The sequence below is a fragment of the Perca flavescens genome, chromosome 22, assembly GCF_004354835.1.
Source record: "Perca flavescens isolate YP-PL-M2 chromosome 22, PFLA_1.0, whole genome shotgun sequence".
Lineage (NCBI taxonomy): Eukaryota > Metazoa > Chordata > Actinopteri > Perciformes > Percidae > Perca > Perca flavescens.
Genome location: NC_041352.1, coordinates 19207368 through 19235020, shown reverse-complemented (window position 1 = coordinate 19235020; position 27653 = coordinate 19207368). Strand labels below are relative to the sequence as shown.

Genomic DNA, 27653 nt, shown 5'->3' with positions numbered 1-27653 from the left:
ATAGGGCACCGGTTCCGATGTAAACGGTAGTAACGAGACCGAATAAGAACAAAAATTTCGGTGGCTGACTTTTTTTTCTTCTTTTCTTTTCAGAAGCATCACTGCACAGGATGCTACGTTACCGTTAGCTAGTAGCTGGCTTAAACACAATGGTTAAAATGCTGACAGCTTACATTAAGCGGTGTAAAGTGTGACTGTATTTCCCTGTAGAGGATTCCAACACCGGGACGTAACAGTCCGCAGCTGCTATTGTCAGAAAAACAATACAGACGGTGCATTCACTTGAAACTCGCCAGCCTTGTGGTGCATTCAAAGTTATTGTAAAATACCCTTTTCCCATCTGGTGCTTCTTTTTGTCGTTCACCAGCAATTTACTGTTGAAATAAGTAATTGTAAGTTATTGTGATTACATTATTAATCATTTAATTTTGATCATATGGCCTTAGCAATAAAAAAGCCGTTCTTTAATGTCGCCAACTGTCGTTTTGTGCTCCTTTTTAAAAAAAAAAAAAAAAAAAAAAAAATATATATATATTTTATATTATATACATTATAAATATATATATATTTTGGTTTAGGCAACGGCACCGTTTTAAAAGTATCGTTTTAGCACCGGTAACAGAAAAAACCAAACGATACCCTACCCTCAAAGCTAAAGGATGGACAGGTTTTAGTTTGAGCAGTGAGCCAGTGGGATCACATTACCAATACCTGCTTTCTAAATGTCTGTGTCCCATTAAGGCCTGCCATTGCCTTTGGTAACTTAAGCAGGGCTGCAAAGCATTAGCCATCATCAGAGCTTCATCCTGCTAAGGCTTCCTGAAGTGTCCGTCAGAGTTGAGTGTCGATGTATGCGTGGTGGACAGTGGAGGCCAACACCCCATTCAGAACGACACAGTGGCGCCGTTAAAGATGGTGGATTGGAAAAGGTTGACGCATGTCAGCTGGGTTGACCATGGGTCGCTCACTGAACAGGCATCTCTATTAGGGATGGAAACTTAATTTATTGATAATAACATTTGAAGGTCATTCAGCTGACTCACCGAAGCGAGAAAGATGAGAGCACAGGACAATATGAGTGAGTGGGAGAGACCATGAGAGAGCGAGTAAGCAGAGAGAAATGAAAATGAAACCTAATTTTATGCTTCTGTAATGCATTTCTGTGATTTCTCAGTGAAGCTTAACTTACAGTTGCAGACACTCGTGTACAAATGCTGACAACTAGAAATGAACTTTTGACAGCAGCGTATGAATGGGTCAAACGCAATTCGGTAGATCTTTGTCATCTGCCCGTATGCTGTATGAAAAGGTTGCAACTCGCACAGAGCTTTAATAGGCCAACAGAAAGAGAAAGAGGTGTCATGTCAGGACATCCTGCTCTTTCATCTTGCTTCAATACCAACCGCAGATATTGTGGGCTACTTTTGTCTTCAGTGGGTAGTAAATCACAAAAACTATTGGATTGTTTACCAACTAATTTAGTCTTTAACATTAAAACATAGCATTTATTGTATTTGATACATATGCATTGTCGTTTTTCTGCCAGAGTGATAGATAGATAAAATTAAAAAACATACTTGTTAGCCAAAGCAAAATATATCAGGTTTAAATAACCATGGCCTCAGATAGAGGCCACAGGATCATGTCAGACTTAAACCGGTACAGTTTCACAGATGAAAGGAGTACAGCTCTTCACTGTGAATACAGACCATGTTTCCAAAAGTAAACTTTAATTAGACTCGTCTGCAATTGGCACTCTCCTTTTGGCCATATGTAAAAAGGAATTTTGTTCTTTTACCCTTAGATCCTGCCCCCGACACTTTTCTACAATAGTTACAATTATAATAGATCTTTACTTTGCTGTAGTTTTGCTTTACTGAAGCAGCTTTTTCCCTCCATATGTGCCTGTGTTCATGTTTAATTCAAGTCTTGTGACTCTAGCTTGTAGAGAGTATTAGATTTGTGCTGCGTGTGTGTGATTTTTGACAAATTGATTGTCTTAGCTGTGTCATTTAAGTTTTCAAGCACAACACTTCTCTACACTTTTTCAGAGCATGACAATGCAAATCACAATCATCTTTGAATATTCTTTGAATGCCTTTATACTTCATGTTTTACATACCAGTAAATACCATGGGCTGTAACATGGTCTTATATATTTTCACTTATTCCCATCATACCACTCTTTGCATCTCTGTCTAAGTCTAGTGTTTGTTGAGTCTTGTACGGGTGGATTATGTTGTGTTGTCCAAGCTTTTTATGCAGTCAACCAAATCATTAGCTCAGTCTTCTTTGTGAGAAATTTTGATTAAAGAGGAGAAACTGTGGTTAAGTGTACTAAGTTAGATACAGGAAGTTGCTCACTTTGATAGATTATGAAACCCTTGGAGTGGAAGAAAAAGCCGTAAAGACATACTGTACAATACGACTGAATGAAGAGTAAGCTTTAACTTAGCTCAAACTATATCTGTGGTGTGAACTGTACCTGTAAAGCTTGTTTATATCACTCTTTTCTCCTCATTTATTTCCTTTATGGAAGAGTTAAAGGACCTTTCCACTGTTTTAGACCATTTAGTACAAATTGCACATTTTTTTACATTACTTTGGCCATTGTTCAAGGCATACTGTACCAGAGTAATTAAGATTTTTGGAAATGCTTTTCTACAAGCATGACAGTTATTGTTTTCCATCCATTCCAGTTTGTATGAAAATCAGCATCACGTCTGCTCTTCATTTATGTCAAACAAACTAAATCCAAGCAGACATGGTGCTTGCCTAGGGTAGTTTCAAGTCTTTGCTTAGTTGATTTTCATATCTTTGTATGAATGAAAATTTGAACCACAGCAGCATGAGTTGTAAAATAATCAGCAGTAAAATCAAGCGTACATGATTTGTTTTAGCCAAAACATGCAAAACACTGGTATGGTTATTTAAATTCCTAGGATTTCTACATATTATAATAAATATACTAATTTACTCCCCCAAATTCACCTTAATCTCATCCTACCTTCCTACATGTAGGCAGTCAAATTTCCAAAGCATCTACAAAACAAAAAACAGTGTTTTTTTATTGTCACAAAGGAATGTGTCTGTGAAGGTCACAAAGGAAAAGACATTCAATCAAAATGTAAGCTAAGGGTTGGATATTGCCTTTGTACCAATATAGAATTAAGGAGGGGGATACAGAGCATGAATAATTAACTAAGGTCAAGACTTTCAGAGAGACAACACCCTGAGATCAGGACAGAGTTGTGGTCTCCGACTTTGTGGCCCAAGATGACGGAAACTGAGAATAGTGGAAAGAAAACTTCAGTGTGAGAGTAGAATTAAGTCATTTGTACATTTGTAAAGGCTTATCTAATCGGGAATGTACACAAAAATGGATGTGACATTTGGATAAGTGAAAAAAGAAGGACTGACTGTAGGATGTGCCTGGACCTAATATTCCACTCCGGCCTTGCCTCAGGCCACTGCTTGACCTGTCTGTTTATGTTAGTCATGTGCTCGGTATACAAGTCCGAATGCATTATGCGGAAGTAATCTCTCAATGTTACTTCCTTTTACTCTGCTTTTTGATAGGATTAGCCGTTAACTTCACCAGACCTCTTAATGTTACCCAGTCATGACGGATGTGCAAGAAAGAAAGGAGCCTAGTCAGCATGTTCGGTGTGCCCGCTAATAGTGCTATGGAGGTGCTAAAAGAACATGTTGTACATAGATGAACATGCATGTGTACCAGATACAAATAATAAACACATTTAACACTGACACAAATCTAAAAACCTCACCCAACCATTGTTTTAACATAACCAAAACCCTCAAATGGCCCTTTTTCAAATCAAACAGCAGGCAGAATGCTATGAATTGGGCAGAAATGCCAACTGAAACTGTTTGCAACCCACACAGCAATCAAGCACACACAGACGTGCCTGCCTGCTCATACACACACACACACACACACACACACACACACACACACACACACACACACACACACACACACACACACACACACACACACTTGCATGCACTCAGCGTGACATGAAGAAAAATTGGCAAAATTGAATTTTGGACTTCCTTCCTACTGTGTGAGAAAGTCCCACTCTTCACCACAGTTCCGATGAAAAGTTGTTTTAGAATCAAAGGGTGACTCATTGACAAACTGTTAACGTACGATAAGTTGTGACCTTTCATTCTAAAATCACTGAGAGGCCTAATGTGGTAAATGCATAGAAAGAGTAGCTCTCAAGCAGTAATGGTAATATTAAGAAATCATAGCTGCATTGCTTAAGCCTGGTATTACATGTCAATACTGAATGGTGAGAATTAAGGCTGCATGGTAATGACTTTCAATCACAGTTTTGAAAGTGGCAGTTAATAATATTTTCTCATCTTTTCACCCTGTGTGTGCCTTACCTCAACCATTACCTCATAAAATGTCTGGAAACTGACATAATAAACCTGTATGAGGATGATATCGTCACTTAACCAAGCCCCAGTGACGTCACCTATCCTTGGATCATCATTAGCTTTCAGAGGGCTACAAATGGACACTTTTCCTCGCACTCCATCCTGCATATGTAATGGAGCATAATTTATGTAATGAGATATATTTGAGATCCCAAGTAATCGGGGCTAACTGGATCGGTTAGCTTGGCTTCAGCTAACCCCCACGTGTTTGTGGGACCGCCACACATTGAGCCTTCTTCCTCATATTCACTGCTAATGTTATGCAACTGCCTGCGACTGCCGGTGCTGTTGTAGTGTTGCTGCCATGGGCGGTTGGTGATGGGAAGGCTGTGGTTCTGACTCATCCCATCTCTGTGTTCCAGGTACAAGCGAGTCTTCTCAGTGGGGACGTATGGCATTACCACTTACAACCCTGCCACGCTAGAAGTAACAAATCAGGTCAGTGTGTATGCAGCCTGTCGTAGAGGAACTCTATCTACTCTGTCATTCTGAATGTCATTCAGCATCCTTTTCTCCTCTGTAGCTATCAGTGCCTAACAGGCGCTTGTGGCATGTGTTGTCCTTAGTTCTTTGATGTGACCAGTGAAAATCCATTTGAAGCACATTGCTCTTTTTGCTAAATGCTGAAATGCAGTAATTTTCACAAGCCTTTATATGCACATAGAGCATGTCTTTACACTGAATATGTAAATTACTGAATACATCACTTTTTGATGGCCGAACAGAAAATAGCAGCATGTTCACAGCATCATGTTCACACATTGTTGTAACTGTTAATAATATACAGTATTTGTCAGCAGTTATAACTTCTCTTATAAAGACATAGTTTATATCATTACAACTGTGTTTTACTATTTTGTCATTCATTACCTGTTCATACATTAGCCTCTATTTACGGGTGCTCACAGGAGGAGTTAATAAATAATATAATAAACACTTTTATCTGCTTACAGTAGAACTACATAATGTGTAATAAACTATTTATTAAATGTTTGTATACTGCTTATATATGCAAAAAGGGGATTTAAAGTGCCATAACATCTTCTTTTTTTATGTTCAAACGGCTTGTGTGTGACTATAACTCTGTGTTGTTGCTTTCTGTGGTACCAGTGGCCTTATGGGGACATATGTGGTATCGGTCCGGTAGGAAAAGGTCAGGGAACAGAGTTCAACCTTACATTCCGCAAAGGCAGCGGCAAGAAGTCTGAAACACTGAAGTTCTCAACAGAGCACCGGACAGAGCTGCTCACAGAAGCACTGGTGAGGACAAACACTCTTCAATTCACCCCCATCATTCACAATGACTAAACAGACCTCATGCACATATTTATTAAAAGGCTGTAGGCAGAAGTGGTGTTTGATGTGGCTGAGCCACACTTTTTAGTTGTGTCACAGCTGCACATTTTTGCTGTGTTGTTGAAGCAAAGTCAATTAATGTACGATGCACTGTTTGGGAATGCAGGGCTTGCAAATCACAGGCCCTTTGACTCACTGTAGGTGCTTATCAGAAACATGAATCAGCAGATAGTTTGTTACTGTGAAGAAATAAACTCATTATGCTGATGTGTTCTAATGGCGAGGAGGAGGAGGTATTTCCCCATAGAACTAATTAAATGTTCTTATGTGTCGGCTGTCCGACAGTCTGGCGAAAAAGCAGGCCTTTCCATTCATTTTGAATGGGGGTAGTGCGTTTAGGCTGCTGTAGGAGGGACAACACAGCGGGCCTGTGGCGAACAGTTGACTCAACTTTTGGAGAAACGCAACCCCGCGTCACGCTGCAGTGGCCAGTTATGTAACTGGCGACCGGTGTGTTTGTGTTTATTTCAGCCTTTAATGGAAAGAACAGCTAGATATGAAAGGGGAGAGAGAGGGGGAGGTGACATGCAGGAAATCGTCACAGGTTGGACTTGAACCCTGGACTTTCTGCGTCGAGGCATACACCTCTATATATGTGCGCCTGCTCTACCAACTACGATACAACTTTATTGTCAGCCAGGCTGAAATTCTTTGTACATCCCTGGGTAGCTCGTTTAAAAATGAGGACGTACACATACATCCAAACAGTGAATGACATACACATACGTCCAAATGAGCTAACCCGGCCACACGACTGGTGTGTTTTGAGCTATGGTTTGAGGCGGTGTGAGAAACCCGTTCAGTTAACAGGAAACATCACTGCCTTTATTGTTGCCACAAAGTTTTAAAACACTACGAGTGTAAAAAAACAAACCACAAGCACTGAACTGTGTCAGTACCCGAGCCGTTCCACCTGCACAATCCGTTCTGCGCATGCGCAAGATGTTCGCGCATGCGCTGTGGTACGAGGATTTACGACACTACCCGATCTGTTCCCACACTAGCCTCCACCGGGAAGCTAACGTTAGTTTAGCTAATAGCTAATTTGGGCGGACCGCTAGGTGATTGTAGCGGTCTGCCGTCCGTCATCCTCCACAGTTAAGCTAACATTAGTTTAGCTAACAGCTAATTCGGCTAACCGCTAGCTGAGACAGCATGTAAACTTTAAAAGACCCTCAAAATAAAACTTCAAAACAAACGTTAACATATATAACAGCTGTTACGTCAGTTCTACTTTACTTGTGCTCATTTAAAATACAATCACTCAATACTTGTCTTTTTTGTTACTGTAAAGTCTTAATTTTGCTGTAGCCTGCTTTTCCCATTATGTTTGACTTAACGTTATTTTAGACTGAATCTAGCTGTCCGTTCTGCCTGCACAGTCCGTTCTGTGCATGCGTTATTTGTCGGCTTGCGGTTAGCCGAATTAGCTGTTAGCTAAACTAACGTTAGCTTGGGTGTAGGCTAGCGTGGAACAGATCGGGCAGGTCGTAAAACAGTATTATCATCTGCGCATGCGTAAACATCTTGCGCATGCGCAGAACGGATTGTGCAGGTGGAACGGATCGTGTACTGACAAACTGCCCTGGAGTTTGTGTAATAGCTGAATGTTTCCTGCAACAACAAAGCTCTCGCTTTGTCTCGCTGGTCTCTTTACTATCTCTCTCTCCTGTGAAATAAAGCCGCCTTTTAAGTGTGGTTGGTAAAGTCAAAATCTATAAACGATCTGACGGAAAACAGTGATTGTGAAATATAAAGTCTATTTGTGCTTTGTTGGGGGGTTAAAGAACACAACAGGACCTCATATAAATGGGCCCATGTATTGACACTCCTCCCGCCGCACCACCCATCGCTTTTCTTTTTGTTGTGAATGCCCCGTAATTCTGCTTAGTGCAAGTGTTACACAGGAATGATTTAACAGCTAGATGTGTATGTTGGCACTAAATTTAAAAATATAATTTCCTTATTTTTCTTATTCACAGAGATTCAGAACAGAATTTTCAGAGGGAAAAATAACTGGCAGGGTAAGTACTGAGATGTATAAAGAAAGATTATCCATTTCAGCGTATGTTTCTAACTGTGGTAACCTCAAAATGAATGTCTGTGCTGAACCCTTAAAGCGTTACAACTGCTACAAGCACCACTGGAGTGACGCACGGAAGCCAGTGAGTTTAGAGGTGACGCCGGGCGGCATCGACCAGATCGACCCTCAAACCAACCGGGTGGTGTGTTCATACGACTATCGTAATGTGGAGGGCTTCGTCGAGGTCTCTGATTACCAGGGAGGATTCTGCATCCTTTATGGGGGCTTCAGCAGGCTGGTATGTATGCATTAATTGTGTGGGTGTGTGTGTGTGTGAGATGTTGTCTTAACGTTTCCTTTTGCCTCTTTCTCTCAGCATCTGTTTGCCTCGGAGCACCGGGATGACATCATCCGCTGCGCCATTGAGCATGCTGGGAACTTCATCGGTATCATGCTACGACTGAGGAAGGAGACGTTGACCTTCGAGGATTTTGTGACAGACAGGTTGGGGAAGTACAGCTCAGACGACAGCATCACTTCACTGGCTGAGTTTGTGGTCCAGAAGATCACCCCACGACACCCGGTTAGAACACTTTGCTTCTCCTTTTCCTTTCCGTGCTGTTTGGTAGGGGTTCTCAAAGTAAGGTCCAGGGACCCACCAGGACTCCCTTAACAGACTGTTAAGGGACTTTGGTCTACTTGAAAAAAACGGCAGCAGTTTAATTTGCTTGTTTGATATGAGACCCTATTTTTGAACACTCAGACAACTTCATTAAATGTTATTAGCACACCCTTAACACTCTTCAATCATCTAAACTATTATTGTATTGTATATATTAAATGTGTTGCTACAGTTTGAGCTTTGCACCATACTCTGGAGTGAATTAGTAAAGCAATGCTTTACTGCTAATATAATATGCATGTGTCTTATGGTTGTCAATTGATGCTTTGTGATGCCCAGTATTTTGATGAATTAGATGGTAATTACTGACTTGACGTCATATTTGCAGTCATTAGCAATGAAATCTAAAAGTATACACTGTTTCATTGCCTACTTCTGCTCTCAAGTTGTATTTATTATTTCTTTCTACATGTTCTATCAATTTTGTAAGCATTATTACTTTGTCTTTCCCTAGGAGCCTGTTAAGCGTATACTAGCCCTGACAGAGACTTGTCTAGTAGAGAGAGACCCAGCTTCGTACAACATAGTCACCATCAAACCCTTCGGAGAGGTATGCACTTCAACCGCCAGGTTATATAAATTTCAGGCTGAAACATTCACACTCAAAACCATTTTGTTATGTCTAGTGGTACTCCTGTGAAGATACATGTTAAAAGACAAAATTTCAATTTATGAGGTTTTTTAACATTAATAGGAGTACCCCCAGCCTGCCTATGGTCCCCCAGTGGCTTGAAATGGTGATAGGTGTAAACCGAGCCCTGGGTATCCTGCTCTGCCTTTGAGAAAATGAAAGCTCAGATGGGCCGATCTGGAATCGGCCCATCTGAGCTACAGACAGAGAAATGGCACATCCTAAGGAAAAGCTCATTGTAAGACTGGCTCTGGTGGCTGTAATTCTGCACCAAGGCTGTATTTCGGGAAATAGACTTCAGATACAGTATTAGGGGACCACTAAGGCATCCAAAAAGCAGCATGTCATGGGACCTTTAATCAAACTGCCTGTCTTTGTTGTATTATGTATGAACTGCATCACTGCAAGTTAATAGCTTGGATGAAAGTCTTTTTGATATGAGTAAACTCTCCCTTCCCCGTCCCTCCCTCCTTTTTGCTCACTCTTGTCCTCTGTCTCATCTCCCTTCAGGTATTTGCTCTCATCTGTGACATAGACAACCCTCAGGTGTTTACAGTCGAATTCATCAGAGGTCAGATCCGAAAGTTTTCCTCCACAGAAAGGTACACAGACATACATCTGTCTTTATGTATGTAGTGACACTGCAGGCCCTGTGGGTTTATTACATTTCTTTCTGTACTGTTGATTTCATTTACACAATGAGTAATTTGCTTGTGTGCATGTGTCTGCTGCATAGCTTGTGCGCTCACTGTTCGTCCTCCATAACACCGATCATTCGTAATGCATTTAGCGGAGTCTGTTTGTATTTGCATCTGCAGGGACTCCCTGTTAGCCAGCCTACTTGATGGAGTCCGCGCATCAGGCAACAGGGACGTGTGTGTCAAGATGGCCCCCACGCAGCGAGGGCAAAGATGGGGCCTACTGAGCATGCCCGTGGATGAAGAGGTGGAGAGTTTGCATCTCAAATTCCTGGCAGCACCTCCTAGTGAGTCAAAGGCCTTTATCTCATTAAAATACATGAACTTGAATCAGATTTCTTTATAGCATATGTTAAAGTTGGTTTAGAAAGTTTTTAAAGTAGTATCCACTTCAATACAGTTTTTTTTTTTTTTTAGCCTTGCTAGCAGCATGGCTCTGGGATTGCAAGGTCGCTCGGTTGGTCCAGAATAAAATATTTCTATGCTATGGCTATAAACTATGGATGGGACTGACATTAAATTCTGTACAGACATGCATGGACCCCAGAGAATGAATCTTCAATTGTACTTTGTTTGTAGTGCTAATTAGCAAACGATGTAATACCTGCTGCTACCTCATGTTAGCATGGTAATTGTTAGAATGTTAGCATGATAATCTAAGCATGTACATCAAAGCACCAATGGGCCTAGCCCCAGTTTGTGCCTCTCATATATTACCATTACATTTGAGTCACAGAGCTAAAAATAAATATAACTGACCTTTGAAAAACCCAGAAGATTGTCTAACAACTGCTGTTCTGAAGGTATTTCCAGAATCCACAAAAGACTCTTCTTAACCATCTGAGTAGATAAATATTCTGTCTGTTTCTCAAGTTTTTGTAAAACACAAGCAACATATGAATGTGTTATTTTAAGCAGGAGAGATGGACTAGCTTCCCTCCCATTAGCAGCAGAGCTTCCAGCATCCTTGCCACTGTAGCCAGATTTAGGTTGGGTGGGTTTAAAAAAAAAAATAAAAATAAATGTTGGCCTCATATTTGTAAAATTGGATGCTTAGTTCTATGACTTGAATGAAACGATCGTACATGAGGCACAAACTGGGGCTATGTTGTGCTTAAGTACAGTGTTTTAGTCTCTTTGAGGTGGTCTAGTATTTTTGTTTAATTGTTCCATCCCTCCTCCCTTTTTCGCAGATGGAAACTTTGCAGATGCAGTGTTCAGATTCAACGCCAACATATCCTACAGTGGAGTGCTGCATGCAGTAACCCAAGATGTGAGTGTGTTCAATAAATATGATTGATGTCTATCCTTTGGCCTTAGCTAGATCCACCCTAGTTTCCCCGTCTTAATGTTTCTTTCTCTTTTCTCTTCAGGGTCTTTTCTCTGAGAACAAAGAGAAGCTCATCAACAACGCCATCCTGGCTCTTTTATCCCAGGAGGCCGAGCTGCCGGCTCTTAACACTGAGCTGGAGAGCCATTTCCAGGCCATTCGACGCTTGGTGGCCTCCAAGGCTGGCTTCCAGGCTTTCACCCAGCTGCCTAAGTAAGAATGCAGCAGTTATCACACTGTACCTTCATGCTTTTATTTCTTTAAAGTGTACTTTTTGTTGAGCTGCTGGTAACAGGCATGCTCTGTCATTCCAAGGTCTGGTCAAGTGTCTGGAGTCACAGATGCAACGTAAATATGAATCCATACATCTCAGTCTGCCCTTTTGCCTGTCTCTGTTTCTTATCCCTTTCTTAGCTGTCTGTTGATCAGCCTTCTACTCTTTTATCTTTTGTTCTGCTTTCATCTCAGGCTTTTAGACAGACAGTTCAGAAGCGAGGTTATGTCACTTCACTGTGTTCGGTCGAGCTGTCTGCCTCGATTTGTCTTGACCTTCCTCTGTCTCGACATCTCATACTCCATCTCTCTCCCAGTATCTGCTTGCCCATTCTATCCTTTTTAAATATCCGTACATCGCAATATTGAAGAACCCTGTAGTCTTTCTGGGTCACTGAGATGTATGAGAGGAACTGTATTTACTGCTTATTTGTTCCTGTAAAGCAAATGACAATTGGTTTTCCTGAAAGATTCATTGCTAGAGTAGCTTGGTGTTTCCCTACAACCCCAAGATCACTATAAATACATAAATGGTTTATTTTTGCTTTAAGGAAAACCTCTTTAATAGTGTTACACTTAGTAGTTCAGTAGATGTGACACTTTATGACAAATCGAAACAACAAGTCACTTCTGAGGCAATGAATTCTTTGTGTATCCAACCCCAGACCTCTTTTAAACAATACAATATTTGTATGCTTTTATATTCTGTTTATGATCCTCAACGGTCGTTTTAGTGGTGGTGCTAAATCTGTAAATGTATGTTTGTGTGTTCTAGGTTCAGGGAGAAGTTGGGAGTAAAAACGGTAAAAGCTTTAAAAAGGAACAACAACAGCGTGACACATGCTGCTGTAGACATGCTCTGTGCCCTTATGTGTGTAAGTATCACCTAAACATCTAGACATCAACTAAACGATACATATATATCAACCATTTATCACATTTGTCTTTTATCCTGCGGTTTGGCTGAGACCTTCTCTTTCGTGTTTCTCTGCAGCCAATGCACGATGACTATGACCTGAGGCAGGAGCAGCTGAACAAGGCCTCTCTGCTGTCCTCCAAGAAGTTCCTGGAAAACCTCCTTGAAAAATTCATCACTAATGTGGTACATTTTTGTTTTATTGTCTGCAAGCTGGATGCAGAATTTGGAAATTCAGAAGTTGTTAAACAGAAGTTGTCGTATAGTTTCAAAAAAAAAACTCATGTCAATTCTTAGCTCTCATTCTCGTCTTTTCTTTTGTTTTCAGGACCATGGAACAGGAGCTTTGGTGATCAGCTCCTTACTAGACTTCTTAACGTTTGCCCTGTGCGCCCCCTACAGTGAAACCACAGAAGGGCAGCAGTTTGACATGCTGCTTGAGATGGTTGCCTCTGATGGTCGCACCTTGTTCAAACTCTTCCAGGTAGTTGACTTGTGTGAAATAACCTTTCCGCCCTAATTATGATAGTATTATGAAAAATTAGTAGATGCTCGTGTGCTGAATGATGTTGTTTTCATCTCCAGCATCCTTCTATGGCAATAGTGAAGGGAGCAGGCCTGGTGATGAAGGCCATTATTGAGGTAAGCCTTTTTGTAGGTTAGGTGGTTTACATTATCAATAATTTTATGATTGGATTGGAACACTAAAGATAGTGTTTATGCTTTATGACGATAACCAACATGTGTTTGTTTAAAATTTAGGAAGGAGACAAGGAAATAGCCACCAAGATGCAGGACCTGGCCTTGAGTGAAGGGGCTCTTCCGAGGCATCTGCACACTTCTTTGTTCACCATCAGCGCTGACCAGCGGATGCTTACCAACAGGTCCAACCTCAATAAATCCACAACTGACACACAATGATTCTGTCTTCTGGACTTGTTGGTTCCAGCTGCCGTTTAATTCTTTCTTATTTACGGTTTCAAATTTCACTAATACTGTTAATCAGAGAAACTCTCGTTGCATGGAACGGTAGACAAAGCTTCAGTTGCTACAGTAGATAAACAGAAAATGTGTTCTCTAACAAACAAATAACAAAATGGCTCAGCTACTTACGTGAGATCTTTTTTCTTTCTCAGGCAGCTAAGTCGTCACCTGGTGGGACTTTGGACGGCAGAAAACCCTGTTGCCATGAACCTTCTGAAAAGGATACTGGTAAGGCTACAAAGAGACCTTTTCAGACTTAAAAATATATTATGCCTGTCCAATACTGTTGGCAGAAGCTATTAGTATAATGTGATACAGACAAAGTACTGCAGGATGTAAGCCAAGGCTTTTCTCTGGCAGCTAAGGAACAGTTAAAGTCTTAACCCCTTTCACTATGTCTTGTACGCTCTCAGCCAACCGGCCTGCTGGCTTACCTGGACAGTCCTGACCCAGTCCCGGAGAAAGATATGGACAGAATGCACATCCGTGACAACTTGAAAATCGCCACGGTATCTAGAGAAACGCATCACATCTGTACATTTTTGCAGAGTGAACAAACGGCTCAACAAGAAAGTATCTGCCATCTATAATTGTTTTATATTTGTTTCCCACAGGACCAGCTAAATCGAAACAAGGTGCCGGAATGGCAGCGTATAGCTGGCAAAGCAGCCAAAGAGGTGGAGAAGTTTGCCAAGGAGAAGGCTGATGTAGTGTTGATGCACTGGAGGGATAAAATGGGCATAGCCCAAAAGGAGGTGAGGATATATTTCCTTTGCAAAAAAGATGCTGAGGGGCTGATTTCCCTGTTATCTATCAGACAAGCTACTGCTGTTACTGCTGCTGACTGTCTGCTCAGGTGTCTCCAGCTGTTGCTCTTCCTGCTGATGCTGAACAGTACTGCAGAATCCAGAGGCAAACTCAAATGCACACTTTTCAGCTGCTGCTGTTATTTTGCATGCAGAGTGGTGCCAGCTCTGATGTTGTTTGGGTCAAGATACAAAAACGTTAGATTTTTCTGCACCTTGCCTATCTTGCTGTTCAAAATGCTTGTGCACATTTTCATACGTGTTTAACAGACATTTTATTTCTTTAGCTAAGACAAACGTTTCCGGTACAGGCATGTTTGAGTGTGACCAAAGTGTTATTTGAATTCAAAGGTCACCTTTCTATTAAATAATACCTCTCTTACCCCTCTTCCACCAACATGAAACTGGTTCCTGTTCACATTCCTAATGTTGAACCATTCAGAGCCTTTTAGACCAAAAATACATTGGTTTGTTTGTTTGCCTGGAAACAAAAAGATCAGGTTTTCCTTGACCTGAAGTGTGAACCGTGACGACATCAGTGGGCATGTCATTCTACAGGTTGGAAAGAGAGGATGGAGAAGGTCTCATTATTCGTTGGTCCATACTTGTTTCTTGATAAGAAAACTAATATCTGTAACAGAACAAAAGCTTGCAGGTAATCAATGCGATCCACCATCTTGCAGGTTATTCTTATAGAAAGTCTGTGGGTGGGATGAGGTTGGGGGTGTCCTCTAAACTGTTAAATAAAACCTTGAGCCTCTACTCTCTGCTCTTTGACATTTCTACAAACTTGATCTCAAATCTACTTCCAAGCAATGCTAAAACCTCTAAACTTACTTTATCTGAATGTCACCCGGCTTCCTTTTTCTTTTCTACACTTTTGTTTTGAATGACTCAAAATGGCTGATCAACTTCATATTTTGATTGGCTTGCTTTCACTAACCATTCCCTAATCACACTTCATGTATATCTGTTGTTGGCAAGTAATCTTGGAAAATAGATTAATCTAGTGGATTGTCAGCTAATAAATTCAAAGGATGTACTGTTACATTTAGGTGTGTATGTCAATCTCTTAGTATAACGTAGTCTTGTGACCTGTGATCCTTTTTTCCCCGATTCATCTCTGTTTGACCCGAGGAACAATAATCTCTCTGTGTTGTATCTGCCCCACCCTTCCCTTCCCTTGTCTTGTGTGGTTTCTCTGCTGTCAAACAATGCAGCAGGACAGAAATAACCTGGTAAGTAGGCCTGACCAATGGGATCCATGCTCTTTTTTTCTTTCCATCTTTTCTCTCGACCAAACCCATTTTTCCATCTTCATGTGACATATTGGGTGTGGTTTTTATTTTTTATTTTTTATTTAGCCAGGCGATGATCTATTATCTACACGGGATTGCCACGTGTCTTCAAATAGATGCAAGAAAAGAAGAAGTTGATATTACATTATACAGTAGACAATAAAAGCCAAAATTTGCACACATATTTTCCTGTCCTGCTGTCAATAGAGAACTTGTATCTGTAGTGTTTTGTCAATAGAGGACATGTACCTGTAGTGTTTTGTCATCAGTAAATAATGACCACATTTAGTTTAGAGACGAGTATAATTACCATAAACGGGAGGACCTTTGCCAAGCAGCCTTCAAAGCCTCTGGAACTTTATTTTACATCGCTCCCACCATTTTTAACTATGCAGGGATTTTCTGTATTGTTTATGGCACCAAAGACAAAAAATGTTTACCTTGCAAGTGAATACGCAAATTAAGGTTGTTATGGTTGAGTAGCAGCATCCTCTTGAGAAGCAACAAAATAGTGATCATAATCATCGCCCAGCAAGAATTACAGAACACATCTAATTTTTTGGATCCCACTTTGGTGTTTGTGTTTCATAACATTGTTTTCTATGTTGGTGTGATGATGACATTGGTTTTTATGGGTGTTGTGTTTTTTGTCCTATTGTCCTAATAACTGGCTTTCTCCATACTTAAAAACATTTTTGTTACATGTTTCTTCACACCTGTGCCATTCATTTCATTTCTGGGGTCCTTGTGTAAAATATTGCTCATGTTGTTGCCATTTTAACTTCACAACTGTCTTTGTGCCATAAGCTTTAAAAAGACAAATATTTAATGTGGTTCAGAATGATTTGAAGCGGTTCCTCAAAGTGTTTTTGCTTTGATTTCAGAACCCAAACCAAAAGCCTGTCATCCTGAGAAAGAGACGCCAGAGAATAAAGATTGAAGTCAACTGGGAGCTTTTCTACTACAGGTACAACATGGCCCCATAGAGATTAAGCCATAATCTAGCTATGTTGACCCAATTGTCTGGCAAATTTGTGGTGCTCATCCTGATTTTATAATACTCCGAATGCAGAGTCCAGAATTTTTGGGAATTTGCTTCTGTGTCTTACTTAAGAGCCTTAAATTCAGACCCATTAGTTGTCACCTACCATGAAATCACTGTGCTGGTTATCAGTTTTTGAGCTGCTGCATTATCTGTTTTTTTTACGTCATATCTGTCTGTCTTAGGGGCACTTATTGTAAGACACAGGGGATTTAAGTCATGGAACAATCTCAGTAATATTTTAGCTTTCCTAAACTGCTTTTTTGTTCTTTTTTTAAGATTCCAGCTCGACCATGCACGGTCCAACCTCATCTGGAACCTGAGGACGAGAGAGGAGCTGCGGGACGCTCTGGAAGGGGAGATGCGCGCCTTTAGCGTGGACCGCGAGCTCGGCAGTGCCACCGTCATCTCCTGGAACCACCAGGAGTTTGAGGTTTGTGCTCAGCTGGAGTATGTTACACTCACTGATGTCTGGATCTCATTTGGTTAGAACCATCAATATTCGTGATACAATGGAGTTTTGGGCCAGACTAGACTATTGTGATAATTGAATCCCACAAAAAATATAGGGTCATTAAATTTGTCTATATCTGTATGTCTGTATATATTGTTGTTGTTTGCAGGTGAAATATGAGTGCCTTTCAGATGAGATTAAGATTGGGGATTATTACTTGCGTCTGCTGCTTGAGGAGGATGAAAGTGACGAATCGAATGCCATCAAGAGATCGTAAGACTACATCACAACAACCCAACCACCTGCACTAATATTATTGTTCTGTATTGAATCCAAAAAAGATGATTAATGCTTCTCGCTCCTCTTTCCTCTTAGATATGAGTTCTTCAATGAACTCTACCATCGCTTTCTGCTTACACCAAAAGTTACAATGAAGTGCCTGTGCCTGCAGGCACTTGCTATAGTCTATGGGAAATGCTACGAGGAAATTGGCCCCTTCACAGACACTAAATACATTGTGGGCATGCTGGACCGAGTGAGTACAAATTCTTACTGCAAGAAGTAATATCGTTGAAGTGCTTTTTATGTTTTTTTTTAATTCATCCTGAAATCCCAAATGCTCTCCTGTGGTTACAGTGTACAGACAAACTGGAAAGAGACAGACTCATCCTCTTCCTCAACAAACTCATTCTCAACAAGGTAAGCTATCAGAAGCAACAGCGCCTCGTGCCTTTTTGTTAATCACATTTCTGTCTCTCTCTGTCTTGAGTAATAATTTTTTTTTTTTGTACTGCAGAAAAATGTGAAGGAGGTAATGGACTCAAATGGAGTGCGTATATTGGTGGATCTGCTCACCATGGCCCACCTGCATACCAGCAGAGCTACTGTGCCCCTACAGGTAAAAACATGGCTATAGCTTTTGAGGTATGTTACGTTAAAAAATAATATCTTTATTGATTTGATCAATTACACGCAACACTAGATGTTTATAAACCATAGATGAGATTTAATTTAATGTTGAATCATGTGTGAAAATCCTAATTAATCTGTCTGGAGAGTGTCAAACAGAGGGTCTTTTAATCTCCACAGAGCAATGTGCTGGAGGCATCACCAGACATGAAGAGGGAGAGTGAGAAAGAGTGGTACTTTGGTAACGCAGACAAGGAAAGAAGAGGACCTTTCAGTTTTGAGGAGGTATGTGATCTTCTTAAACTGTCAAGCACCGGGACTTCCCCAATTTTCACTGTAAAATAAATTTGAAAATAGAGTTACATCTAATACCTGCTAAGAACAATGTATCAAAATGTAATCGAACAAAAAGTTATTTTCTTGATTTTTATTGTCTTCTTTCCACTTTATCGTTGCTTCTTACTTTCTTCTGCAGCAGCCACATTACTCATCTTTGTGTGTGTTTTCCTCCTCCAGATGCAGGACTTTTGGAGCACGGGTGTCCTGACAGCGAAGACAAGATGCTGGGCTCAGGGGATGGATGGCTGGCGCCCTCTGCAGGCCATCCCCCAGCTAAAATGGTGCCTCCTGGCCACTGGACAGGCAGTGATGAACGAATCCGACCTGGCTACACTAATCCTTAACATGCTGATCACCATGTGCTCCTACTACCCCAGCAGGTGGGTAGAGCAGAAATACTTCTGTGGTTGTATTACAGAAAATACCTCCTCTTTTATATGGTATCATAATATCATTCCATTAAGCAATGGCGTACGTGTGATGATTTTTGGTTGGAACATTAAACCATTAGGCCATGACTATACCTGTTTATTTACTTTTTACTCAGGGACCAAGATAATGCCATTATCCGTCCTTTACCTAAGATCAAGAGGATGATTAGTGACAATGCTTGCCTCCCTCACATTGTCCAGGTATCTGCTCAATCTTGGTCTGATTTCTTTCTTTTTTTTTTTGGTTTTGTTTATACAATGGTGTCACATCCATTTTGGTGAATTGCTGAATTAAATAAAATCACATGTTGATGTTCTCCCATCGTTTTTCTTTGCCCTCGCCAGCTGCTGTTGACCTTTGACCCCACCCTGGTGGAAAAGGTAGCTAACGTTCTGTACCTGGTGATGCAGGACAACCCTAACCTGCAGCGCCTCTATTTAACTGGGATCTTCTTCTTCATCATGATGTACACAGGCTCCAACGTGCTTCCTGTAGCAAGGTGAAATCACAGACAGTCGCATATTGTGCAAACATTCTAAAGTTATCCTCCAAAAGGTTTAAAGAATAGTCATTTTTGAGATATTTTTTATTTTTATTGTCATGAACTGACACTTTCATTATTAACACCACAATGACTTAAAACCTAAAAGTGTTTCCTTGTTCTACATAATAATAATTCCATTGACATTTTAGCCTAGCAGCTTGTTTTTTAGTAGTTTGATCTAGGCTTCCACCCTAATGTGGATGTAATAGAAAATTAGAAATAAAACATCACACATTAATAACACGCAGTGTTGATATTGAGCTCTGAGACATTCCTGTGATTTCTTAAGGTTCCTGAAGTACACACATCTGAAACAAGCCTTCAAATCAGAGGAGGTAAAGTTTTTGATACAGATTTGTACCATACAAATTACAACAGATTGTATTTTATGAATCAAACCACCTTTTTAAAAATAAATAACACTTGTCTGTTGTGCCTCCTCCCCAGTCTAAGGGTCAGGACATAGTGCAGCGTAGTGTTCTGGGGCCGGTACTGCCTGAGGCCATGGTGTGTTATCTGGAGAACTATGAGGCTGAGCGCTTCTCAGAGATATTCCTTGGAGAATTTGACACACCTGAGGCCATTTGGAGCAGTGAGATGAGGTACGTGTTAGTCTCTATCATGTCTAATTAGTGTGCTTTAAAAGGCAATGTAGAGATATTTAGAAGTGTAGCAGTAAAAGTCAGCCTTTGGTTTTCTAGACATTTTAATAGTTTGTGTTTTAACTCTCTGTTTCAGGCGCATGATGATCGAGAAGATAGCTGCCCACATAGCTGACTTCAGCCCCAGGCTGCAGAGCAACACGCGGGCCCTTTACCAGTACTGCCCCATCCCCGTGGTCAGCTTCCCTCAGCTGGACAACGAGCTCTTCTGCAACATCTACTACCTCAGACATCTGTGTGACACCATCCGCTTCCCCAACTGGCCCATTCGAGATGCTGTAGGTTTTTATGTTTTTCCTTATTTATTCAAGCTTGTATTTCCTTATCAATGTCCTGCTTGTGTTTTCTAAGAAAGGCTCTATTAACGTTTTGATGCACCACCATTATCCCGACAGGTAAAGCTGCTAAAAGACACCCTTGAAGCCTGGAAGAGGGAGGTGGAGAAAAAGCCTCCCTCTATGTCTGTCGATGATGCATACGAAGTCCTGAACCTCCCGAAAGGACAGGGGCAGTGAGTGGCCTTTGATATGTTATCTGTTGTTACTATTCGTCTTGTATCCAGACTCCTCTTTAGTAGCAATAATCATGGATGTTGTTGTTAGATAATTTATATAGTAGGACTCAAGAAATATTGGCTTTTCTGTCTTCAGGCATGAGGAGAGTAAAATCAGGAAAGCTTACTTCAGACTGGCGCAGAAGTACCATCCAGACAAGAACCCTGAGGGCAGGGTATGTAGTACAGTCATTTTTGACACGATATGTATGTAAGGGCATACATACCTTTGATCCACATATTGCATTTAAACTTGTATCTTTCAGGACATGTTTGAGAAAGTCAACAAAGCCTATGAGTTCCTTTGCACAAAGTCTGCCCGTATCTTGGATGGCCCTGACCCAGAAAACATCATCCTTATCCTCAAGGCTCAGAGCATTCTGTTCAACCGACACAAACAAGGTATGCAGATGGATCAACTTTCTTTAATTTTGTCCTTTCTTCCTATACATTTTGAAAGAAACAAGTTCAGGGCACATGTTTTCTTAAGTAAAGTGAATTAGAGTGAACGTGTTGGTTATTGAGATGTTGAACTGATACTGCTACTCCTCCCTTTTTTATATGTCTATAAACAGAACTGGAACCTTACAAATACGCCGGTTACCCCATGCTCATCAAAACAATCACAATGGAAACCGAAGACGAGCTGCTATTCTCCAAAACCTCCCCTCTCCTCCCGGCTGCTGCAGAACTGGCCTTCCACACCGTCAACTGCTCGGCTCTTAATGCAGAGGAGCTGCGCCGCGACAACGGCATCGAGGTATACACACAGTCACAAATCAAACACAGTAGCTGTCCACCTACAAGTGGACTGGTGTGGGGGAACTGTGATTGAATAAATCAGTGTTTCTCAAATGGGGTTATACGTACCCCTAGGGGTACTGCAGGGGGTACGTAAAATTATTTTTAATGTTCCTTTTTTAAAGAATATTAGTCCTTAAATAATTATACACTATTTATGAATGGATTTCGTGATTGTAAACATTTAAAATGTAGCATATAAGTGTTCAGGTTTCAGTTTAAGTGTTGTTTTTTTTAAAGCTAGGCATTTTTTATTTCTACCAAAATTGTTTTGTGCTGTTTAGGGGTTACTTATATGAAAAACATATTTCAAATGGGGTACATTATTGAAAAACTTTGAGTACCACTGCAATAAATGATCATCTGTTTACTGTATTTAATCAGGTGTTGCTAGGTGCTCTCTCTCGGTGTGTTGCTGTGTTAACCGCATCCAGCAAGCCTGGTGACATGGCTGTACAGGTAAAATGAGTCTTCAATTCACCTGTAGTCACCTTTCTTCTCTCGAGATGAGTGCTGTACTGCTTGTAATGATTTTTATAACACGTTTTCAATATTTGAATGTGCCACAGGTGTGCGGGCACATCTGTAAGTGCTACAGTGTTGCAGCCCAGTTTGAGGAATGCAGGGAAAAGATCATCGAACTGCCCACCATCATCAGGGACCTCTGTCACATCTTGTTCTATGGAAAGGTAAGAACCTTGCAACCACAGGTATAATTTATTTTTCTGAGTTCTCTGTCTATAATTGCAAAGAAAATCTTCCATGTGTACTATTTTTCTATGTAAAATATGCCAGTATTCTCGCATTTTAGAGGCCTTATTTCTTTCTTAAGGTGATTTTCTCTAATTGCTTTACCAATGAGAATAAAGATGCAGTTGCATCTTTTGCACAACATATTTAAATATTTATATATCATAAAATAATGATTGAATATGATACATACTGAAATGTAAAAGCTCCTTGAGGCCGTTACTCTTGGCAAACATCTTGCTCGTTTGTGGTCTCATTATTTGCTAATTATTTAGACATTATTAAATGCTAAATGTAGCACCTATAATATTCGCTTTATACTGCAACAAGACATCTTCTGGATGTTTCTCCCTTGCCTCCTCTCAGGGCCTCCCAAAAACTGCCGCCCTGGCAGTGCAGTGCGTGAGCTCCTTCGCGGTGGATTTCTTCCTACAGACCCATCTGTACCACGCTGGTGTGCTCTGGCACCTGCTGGTCCACCTCTTCAACTACGACTACACTCTGGAGGAGAGCGGCGTGCAGGCGAACCAGGACACAAACCAACAGGAGGTTGCAAACAGCCTGGCCAAGCTCAGCCTGCTAGCTCTCAGCCGTCTGGGAGGCTACACCCAGACACCACACACCCCGGACGGTAACAATCCTGTTCCAGAGACCAACGGCATTGAGGGCACACCTCCAGAGAATCCCACCATCCGCAAGAGCTTAGCAGCCATGCTGACACCATACATCTCGAGGAAGCTGGGAACAGGATCTCCATCTGAGGTATGTTGAGGGTTATATCAAGCTTTTACATACAAGAAACCCCAACACCTGGCTGAGTTCCACATGACATGCTGTGCATTTAGGTCTTGAAGCTGCTGAATAGCAACTCGGAGAACCCGTACTTGATCTGGAACAATGGAACCCGAGCCGAGCTGCTGGAGTTCCTGGAGGGTCAGCAGGAGGGAAACATCAAGAGGGTATGAACAATATGTATATCCTCTAATGTCCCAGTACAAACAAAATTAAGTTATTAATGCATCCTCTCGATGGTCTCTTTATAGGGAGAAAATGACAAAAGCTTTGGTGCAGAGTTTGTGTTCAGTGATCACAGCAAAGAGCTGATAGTTGGGGAGATCTTTGTCCGCGTCTACAATGAGCAACCAGCTTTTCCTCTTGAGGTGAGTAGAAGAACAAGATAGTATTATTCTAACTGCTTTATTACATTTGTTTATATTGTTTGCCCTTTCTCATCAGTCTGAATTAGATTATGACAGATAGCATCTTGAAACAGCCTTTATCATTATAACTGTGGTTGTTGACAGTAGCATTGAGTTTTAAAAAAACATTTTATTTGTAGCATTTTTGTCACATTTAATAGTCTTTTTGGTTCATTTGCAGTAAAACATAGGCTTTTAACCTTTTGTAATACTCTGATGTGTTACCATCTCTGTTTTTAGTACCCAAAAGCATTTGCAGCCAGTCTTCTGGACTACGTAGGCTCCCAGGCCCAGTACCTCCACACTCTGCTGGCCATGAGTCAGAGTAACAAAGTAGAGTCCCAGCAACATGCTGAGAGGCTCCGCTTCGCTGAGATGGCTTTAGAGGCTCTCCGCAATGTCATCAAGAACAACCCCGGTGAGATATGACACTTCCTCCAGTTCAACTCTTTCTGAAGAACCTGTTGTTGTTTTATTTAGATGTGTTAATGCTGGAGCTTCCTTTCTAAGCAGTTCTCTCTGTATGATTTTAGGTTCGGAGTCTGAGTGCATCGGCCATTTCAAACTGCTCTTCTCTTTGTTGCGGGTTCATGGAGCTGGCAGAGTACAGCAGCTGGTTTTGGAGGTAAAGGTTCTTGGTCCTGGTATCTGGTTACTGTGGTTCTCCAATGTCGATGGATTTGGCATTTTACTCATATTGATTTCCTCTGCAGGTTGTAAATACGGTGACGTCAAACCAAGAATGCGTTAGCAACATTGCCGAGTCGCTGGTGTTGTCCAACCTTCTGTTGCTGCTGCACTCACTCCCCTCCAGTAAGAAGAGATTGTAAAACAGAAAACAATTCACTGGCTTACAGTTTGGGGTCTTTGCAGCCTTTCTTATGCTTATTAAAGTGTTGTATGTATCTGTTGACTAAAACATGTTTTTTTTTTTTTTTTTTTCCATCATTAAGGCAGGCAAATGGTGCTGGAAACCTTGTATGCACTGGCTTCTAACACAAAGATAGTCAAAGAGGCTATGGCCAAAGGTCAGTGGAATTAATTTTTTTTTTCTTTTGCATATTTATGTAAATTCTGAGCGATGTTCATGTTAATCGGTTTGTTCCCCAGGTGCTCTGATCTACTTGCTAGACCTCTTCTGTAACTGCACGCATCCCCAAGTTCGCACACAGACTGCAGAGCTCTTCTCCAAGATGACCTCAGACAAGCTGGTCGGGCCAAAGGTCAGACTGGACAGATATAAACAGAAAACAGAAAAATATATATTAATAATTCCTATCCTCACGTTATCGTGTATCATTATATATATCCTCATCTCTGCCAGGTGCGTCTAACGCTGATCCGTTTCCTTCCTGGTGTGTTCATGGATGCCATGCGAGACAACGCTGAGGCAGCAGTGCACATATTCGAGGGAACACATGAGAACCCTGAGCTCATCTGGAATGACAGCTCAAGGGAGAAAGTGTCCACCACTGTCCGGGAGATGATGCTTGAGTATGACATAAGCCCAATTCAATGCCCTATTTAACCAGTAGCTAGCTTAGTAGTCAAGAGAGTGACATGTTTGAAATATTAGCGCATCCTGACTGTTTAATATCATTCTTTACATTTTTCCAGGCACTTTAAACAGCAGAAGGATAATCCTGATGTGAACTGGAAAGTAAGTGCAATAATATATTACTTAAAATAAAACAGGTGTGTATGATTTAGTGTGGCAATACATTCTTGGTTTGTGTGCCCAGTTGCCAGAGGACTTCACAGTGGCTTATGGAGCAGGACAGGGCGAGCTAGAAGTTGGTGGAGTCTTCTTGCGTATCTTTATTGCTCAGCCAGGCTGGGTGCTTCGCAAGCCTCGAGAGTTCCTGGTGTCCCTCCTGGAGACCCTGACTGAGCTGCACGAGAAAAACAACCCCAATGTGAGCTGCCTTACTGAGAAACGCAAACAGTATTTGCTATTTTCGCTTATTCAGCGTTCTTACACTAACCATTTCCCTTCATCCTGTGATCTGCTGCAGGGTGAGGCCCTAGAGACGGTTACTACGGCAGCAGTATGTCTGTTCAGCACACAGAGCCAGCTGGCTGACCAGGTTCCTCCTCTGGGTCACCTGCCTCGCGTCCTAGCAGCACTCAACCACAAGAACAACGCTGTGCCCAAGAGCTCCATCCGCCTCATCCACGTGCTATCGGACAATGAGGCGAGGAACCAAACACAATATATAAACAAATATATAGACATATATATATTTGTTTTTAGTTTTCAGGACTCGGTACACATCATTTTACACCTCTTATTCATTAAAGGGGCTCTACATCAATTGGTTGATCAGTTGGAATGATGAGGAAAGATGCTGCATTATGGGAATTGTAGGACCCAGTGTATATGGAGCTTGACCCATACTGGGGACTACAAGTTAAGATATATTTCAGACTCTGCTACATCAATTTTGATCAATTCTCTCTCTCTCATTCCCTAAACGTTAGGGAAGTACAATACTAAAACCCTGAGGGCCACTTTAAGGATTCACACTCGAAGAGCCCAGAGTTAATATATTCAGAATATTTGCAGTCACACTCTGCTTTTTAAGATTTGCCAACAAACAATTTGTCTCCTTTCTGCGCCATGACGCACCACAATTCTTAACCAAAGCTGTCTTGTTTTGTGTAGCTGTGTGTACGCTCCATGGCTTCTCTGGAGACTATCGGCCCCCTCATGACTGGGATGAAAGCTCGGGCAGACATGGCCGGATTAGCTTGTGAAGCTCTAAACCGCATGTTCCAGAAGGAGCAGTCAGAACTAGTAGCCCAGGTAAACTGTCACCATTATTATTCATTTGATTAGTCATGTTTGATGACTAAGTCAAATGAATAATAATGTCTTTTGTTAATGAACTGAACAGGCTCTCAGAATGGAGCTGGTCCCATACCTTCTGAAGCTGTTGGAAGGAATCGGCCTAGAGACATTAGATAACCCTTCAGCTACCAAGGCCCAGATAGTGAAGGCTCTCAAGTCCATGACTCGCAGTCTGCAGTACGGAGAACAGGTATGATGGGAATACATGACCCGCCTGATTATCCATTAAAACCACTGAATGATTAGTACCGTTAATTGATTGGCAATCGCTGCTTTGCAGGTGAATGAGATTCTAGCGAAGTCCTCAGTGTGGAGTGCCTTCAAAGACCAGAAACATGATCTTTTCATCTCAGAGTCTCAGACCGCAGGCTACCTGACTGGTAAAGTATCTCTATTTTAACTTAACCTGCTATTAAATACTCACAACACCTGACATTTTCTTAACAAGCAATTATTGTTCTATCAGTGTTTTAAAAGGTAAGTCTTGAGTGCCTTTCTCTTAACTGTTGTTTAATCTTTATGCTTTGCTTTATCCTAAAAACCACTTTGTGGCTGACTCCTCACTTGTGCTTAAACCCAGAGACCCTTTCTGTCTCCACGTCCTATAACTTCCTGGCTCTGCCCTTCCCTTCCTCTTTGTCCTCCACATTTCCTCCTCAGGGGTATCCACTCCTTCTCTCCTGGCTGCCAGTAGCCCACTGCGAGGTGGGCTCTAGACTCCTAAACTGGGCCCTCACAGCCCTCCTCTCTCTTGCTCTGATGCAGGTAGACTTTGACCTCACTCCTACTGCCATTCCTTGCCTCTTTACCTCCATCTTTGACCCACACTTAATTTTCCATTCCCACCTTTCCATCTTCACAGTGCTGAGCATAATGTCATACCATCTTCATCTCCATCCACCAACTACTTATCTACTTACCCACTCCAGTTTCAAGAATTAACAATAATGCCCTTGAACGTTAATCATTTATACCCTTGTGCATCACTAAGGACATTTTTTTCTTTTTTTTTTTTTAATTCTTTCGATATTTTTGGCTGTGTTAATGCATATGGCATAAATGTTGGCAGGGTTGTTTTTTTAAATTTATATAAACCTCACCTCGTAAGTCTATAATAAACCGTGTTGCCAAAATACTGACACTCAGACCCTTAAAGACAAAAATGCTCTCATTGAAACCCATTAAAACCACAGTTTTGGATCCAATGGCCATTTCAACATAAAATAATGCATTCTATTGTATCAGGCTTTCAGTCTAGAGCCCTGCCTTCAAAATTGTAGTTTTCACTATTTTCCACCAGATTGAGACATTTTCTCATAGTTGCCCTGTGGGACTAATACATGCTATTTTCCTGGTTTTCACTAGGGGCATTGCTGCTGTATTATGGAGCACTGCAATGTTAGATGCAGTGCATCAAAATCCATGTTGTTGCAAGTCATTGATATTCCCCAGACATACATATAGAAAATAATTACATTTTTGTGGGCTTTTTTCACAACAGTGGCAGTATGTAAACATTCTGAAAATAAATATTTGGTAGGGATGGTCAGGACTGAAGTTGGTTAAAAGATTGAACTCTGTGAAAGTGGAAAATATTAATATATCACTTTATGGCAGTTTTTTGGCGCAAACATTTCTGACCTCCCAAGG

General features: G+C 41.2%; 1 protein-coding gene across 5 annotated transcripts in view; it reads left to right on the top strand.

Moving 5' to 3' along the window:
* The window catches only part of dnajc13 (DnaJ heat shock protein family (Hsp40) member C13), a 33552-nt gene that overhangs the window by 5070 nt on the left and 829 nt on the right, over positions 1-27653 (top strand). For 2 of the 5 annotated variants that reach the window (XM_028568835.1, XM_028568838.1), the window contains exons 3-56: positions 4833-4908; positions 5581-5730; positions 7809-7850; positions 7947-8147; positions 8226-8432; positions 8986-9081; positions 9673-9764; positions 9981-10147; positions 11054-11133; positions 11234-11403; positions 11506-11538; positions 12239-12338; positions 12458-12565; positions 12708-12863; positions 12965-13021; positions 13142-13263; positions 13516-13591; positions 13777-13872; positions 13978-14118; positions 15390-15407; positions 16352-16434; positions 16789-16942; positions 17133-17236; positions 17339-17498; positions 17600-17662; positions 17760-17861; positions 18053-18157; positions 18389-18591; positions 18759-18843; positions 18988-19142; positions 19477-19522; positions 19635-19789; positions 19926-20127; positions 20245-20360; positions 20500-20578; positions 20669-20804; positions 20978-21162; positions 21588-21662; positions 21773-21892; positions 22320-22715; positions 22799-22912; positions 22997-23113; positions 23393-23570; positions 23686-23777; positions 23866-23965; positions 24106-24180; positions 24263-24375; positions 24477-24646; positions 24770-24812; positions 24895-25068; positions 25168-25347; positions 25818-25958; positions 26050-26193; positions 26284-26383. In XM_028568835.1, the coding sequence (XP_028424636.1) occupies positions 4833-4908; positions 5581-5730; positions 7809-7850; positions 7947-8147; positions 8226-8432; positions 8986-9081; positions 9673-9764; positions 9981-10147; positions 11054-11133; positions 11234-11403; positions 11506-11538; positions 12239-12338; positions 12458-12565; positions 12708-12863; positions 12965-13021; positions 13142-13263; positions 13516-13591; positions 13777-13872; positions 13978-14118; positions 15390-15407; positions 16352-16434; positions 16789-16942; positions 17133-17236; positions 17339-17498; positions 17600-17662; positions 17760-17861; positions 18053-18157; positions 18389-18591; positions 18759-18843; positions 18988-19142; positions 19477-19522; positions 19635-19789; positions 19926-20127; positions 20245-20360; positions 20500-20578; positions 20669-20804; positions 20978-21162; positions 21588-21662; positions 21773-21892; positions 22320-22715; positions 22799-22912; positions 22997-23113; positions 23393-23570; positions 23686-23777; positions 23866-23965; positions 24106-24180; positions 24263-24375; positions 24477-24646; positions 24770-24812; positions 24895-25068; positions 25168-25347; positions 25818-25958; positions 26050-26193; positions 26284-26383 (6653 nt within the window). The remainder of the gene's footprint in view (positions 1-4832; positions 4909-5580; positions 5731-7808; positions 7851-7946; positions 8148-8225; positions 8433-8985; positions 9082-9672; positions 9765-9980; positions 10148-11053; positions 11134-11233; positions 11404-11505; positions 11539-12238; positions 12339-12457; positions 12566-12707; positions 12864-12964; positions 13022-13141; positions 13264-13515; positions 13592-13776; positions 13873-13977; positions 14119-15389; positions 15408-16351; positions 16435-16788; positions 16943-17132; positions 17237-17338; positions 17499-17599; positions 17663-17759; positions 17862-18052; positions 18158-18388; positions 18592-18758; positions 18844-18987; positions 19143-19476; positions 19523-19634; positions 19790-19925; positions 20128-20244; positions 20361-20499; positions 20579-20668; positions 20805-20977; positions 21163-21587; positions 21663-21772; positions 21893-22319; positions 22716-22798; positions 22913-22996; positions 23114-23392; positions 23571-23685; positions 23778-23865; positions 23966-24105; positions 24181-24262; positions 24376-24476; positions 24647-24769; positions 24813-24894; positions 25069-25167; positions 25348-25817; positions 25959-26049; positions 26194-26283; positions 26384-27653) is intronic. The other 3 variants (XM_028568837.1, XM_028568836.1, XM_028568839.1) reach the window with 3 other exon arrangements.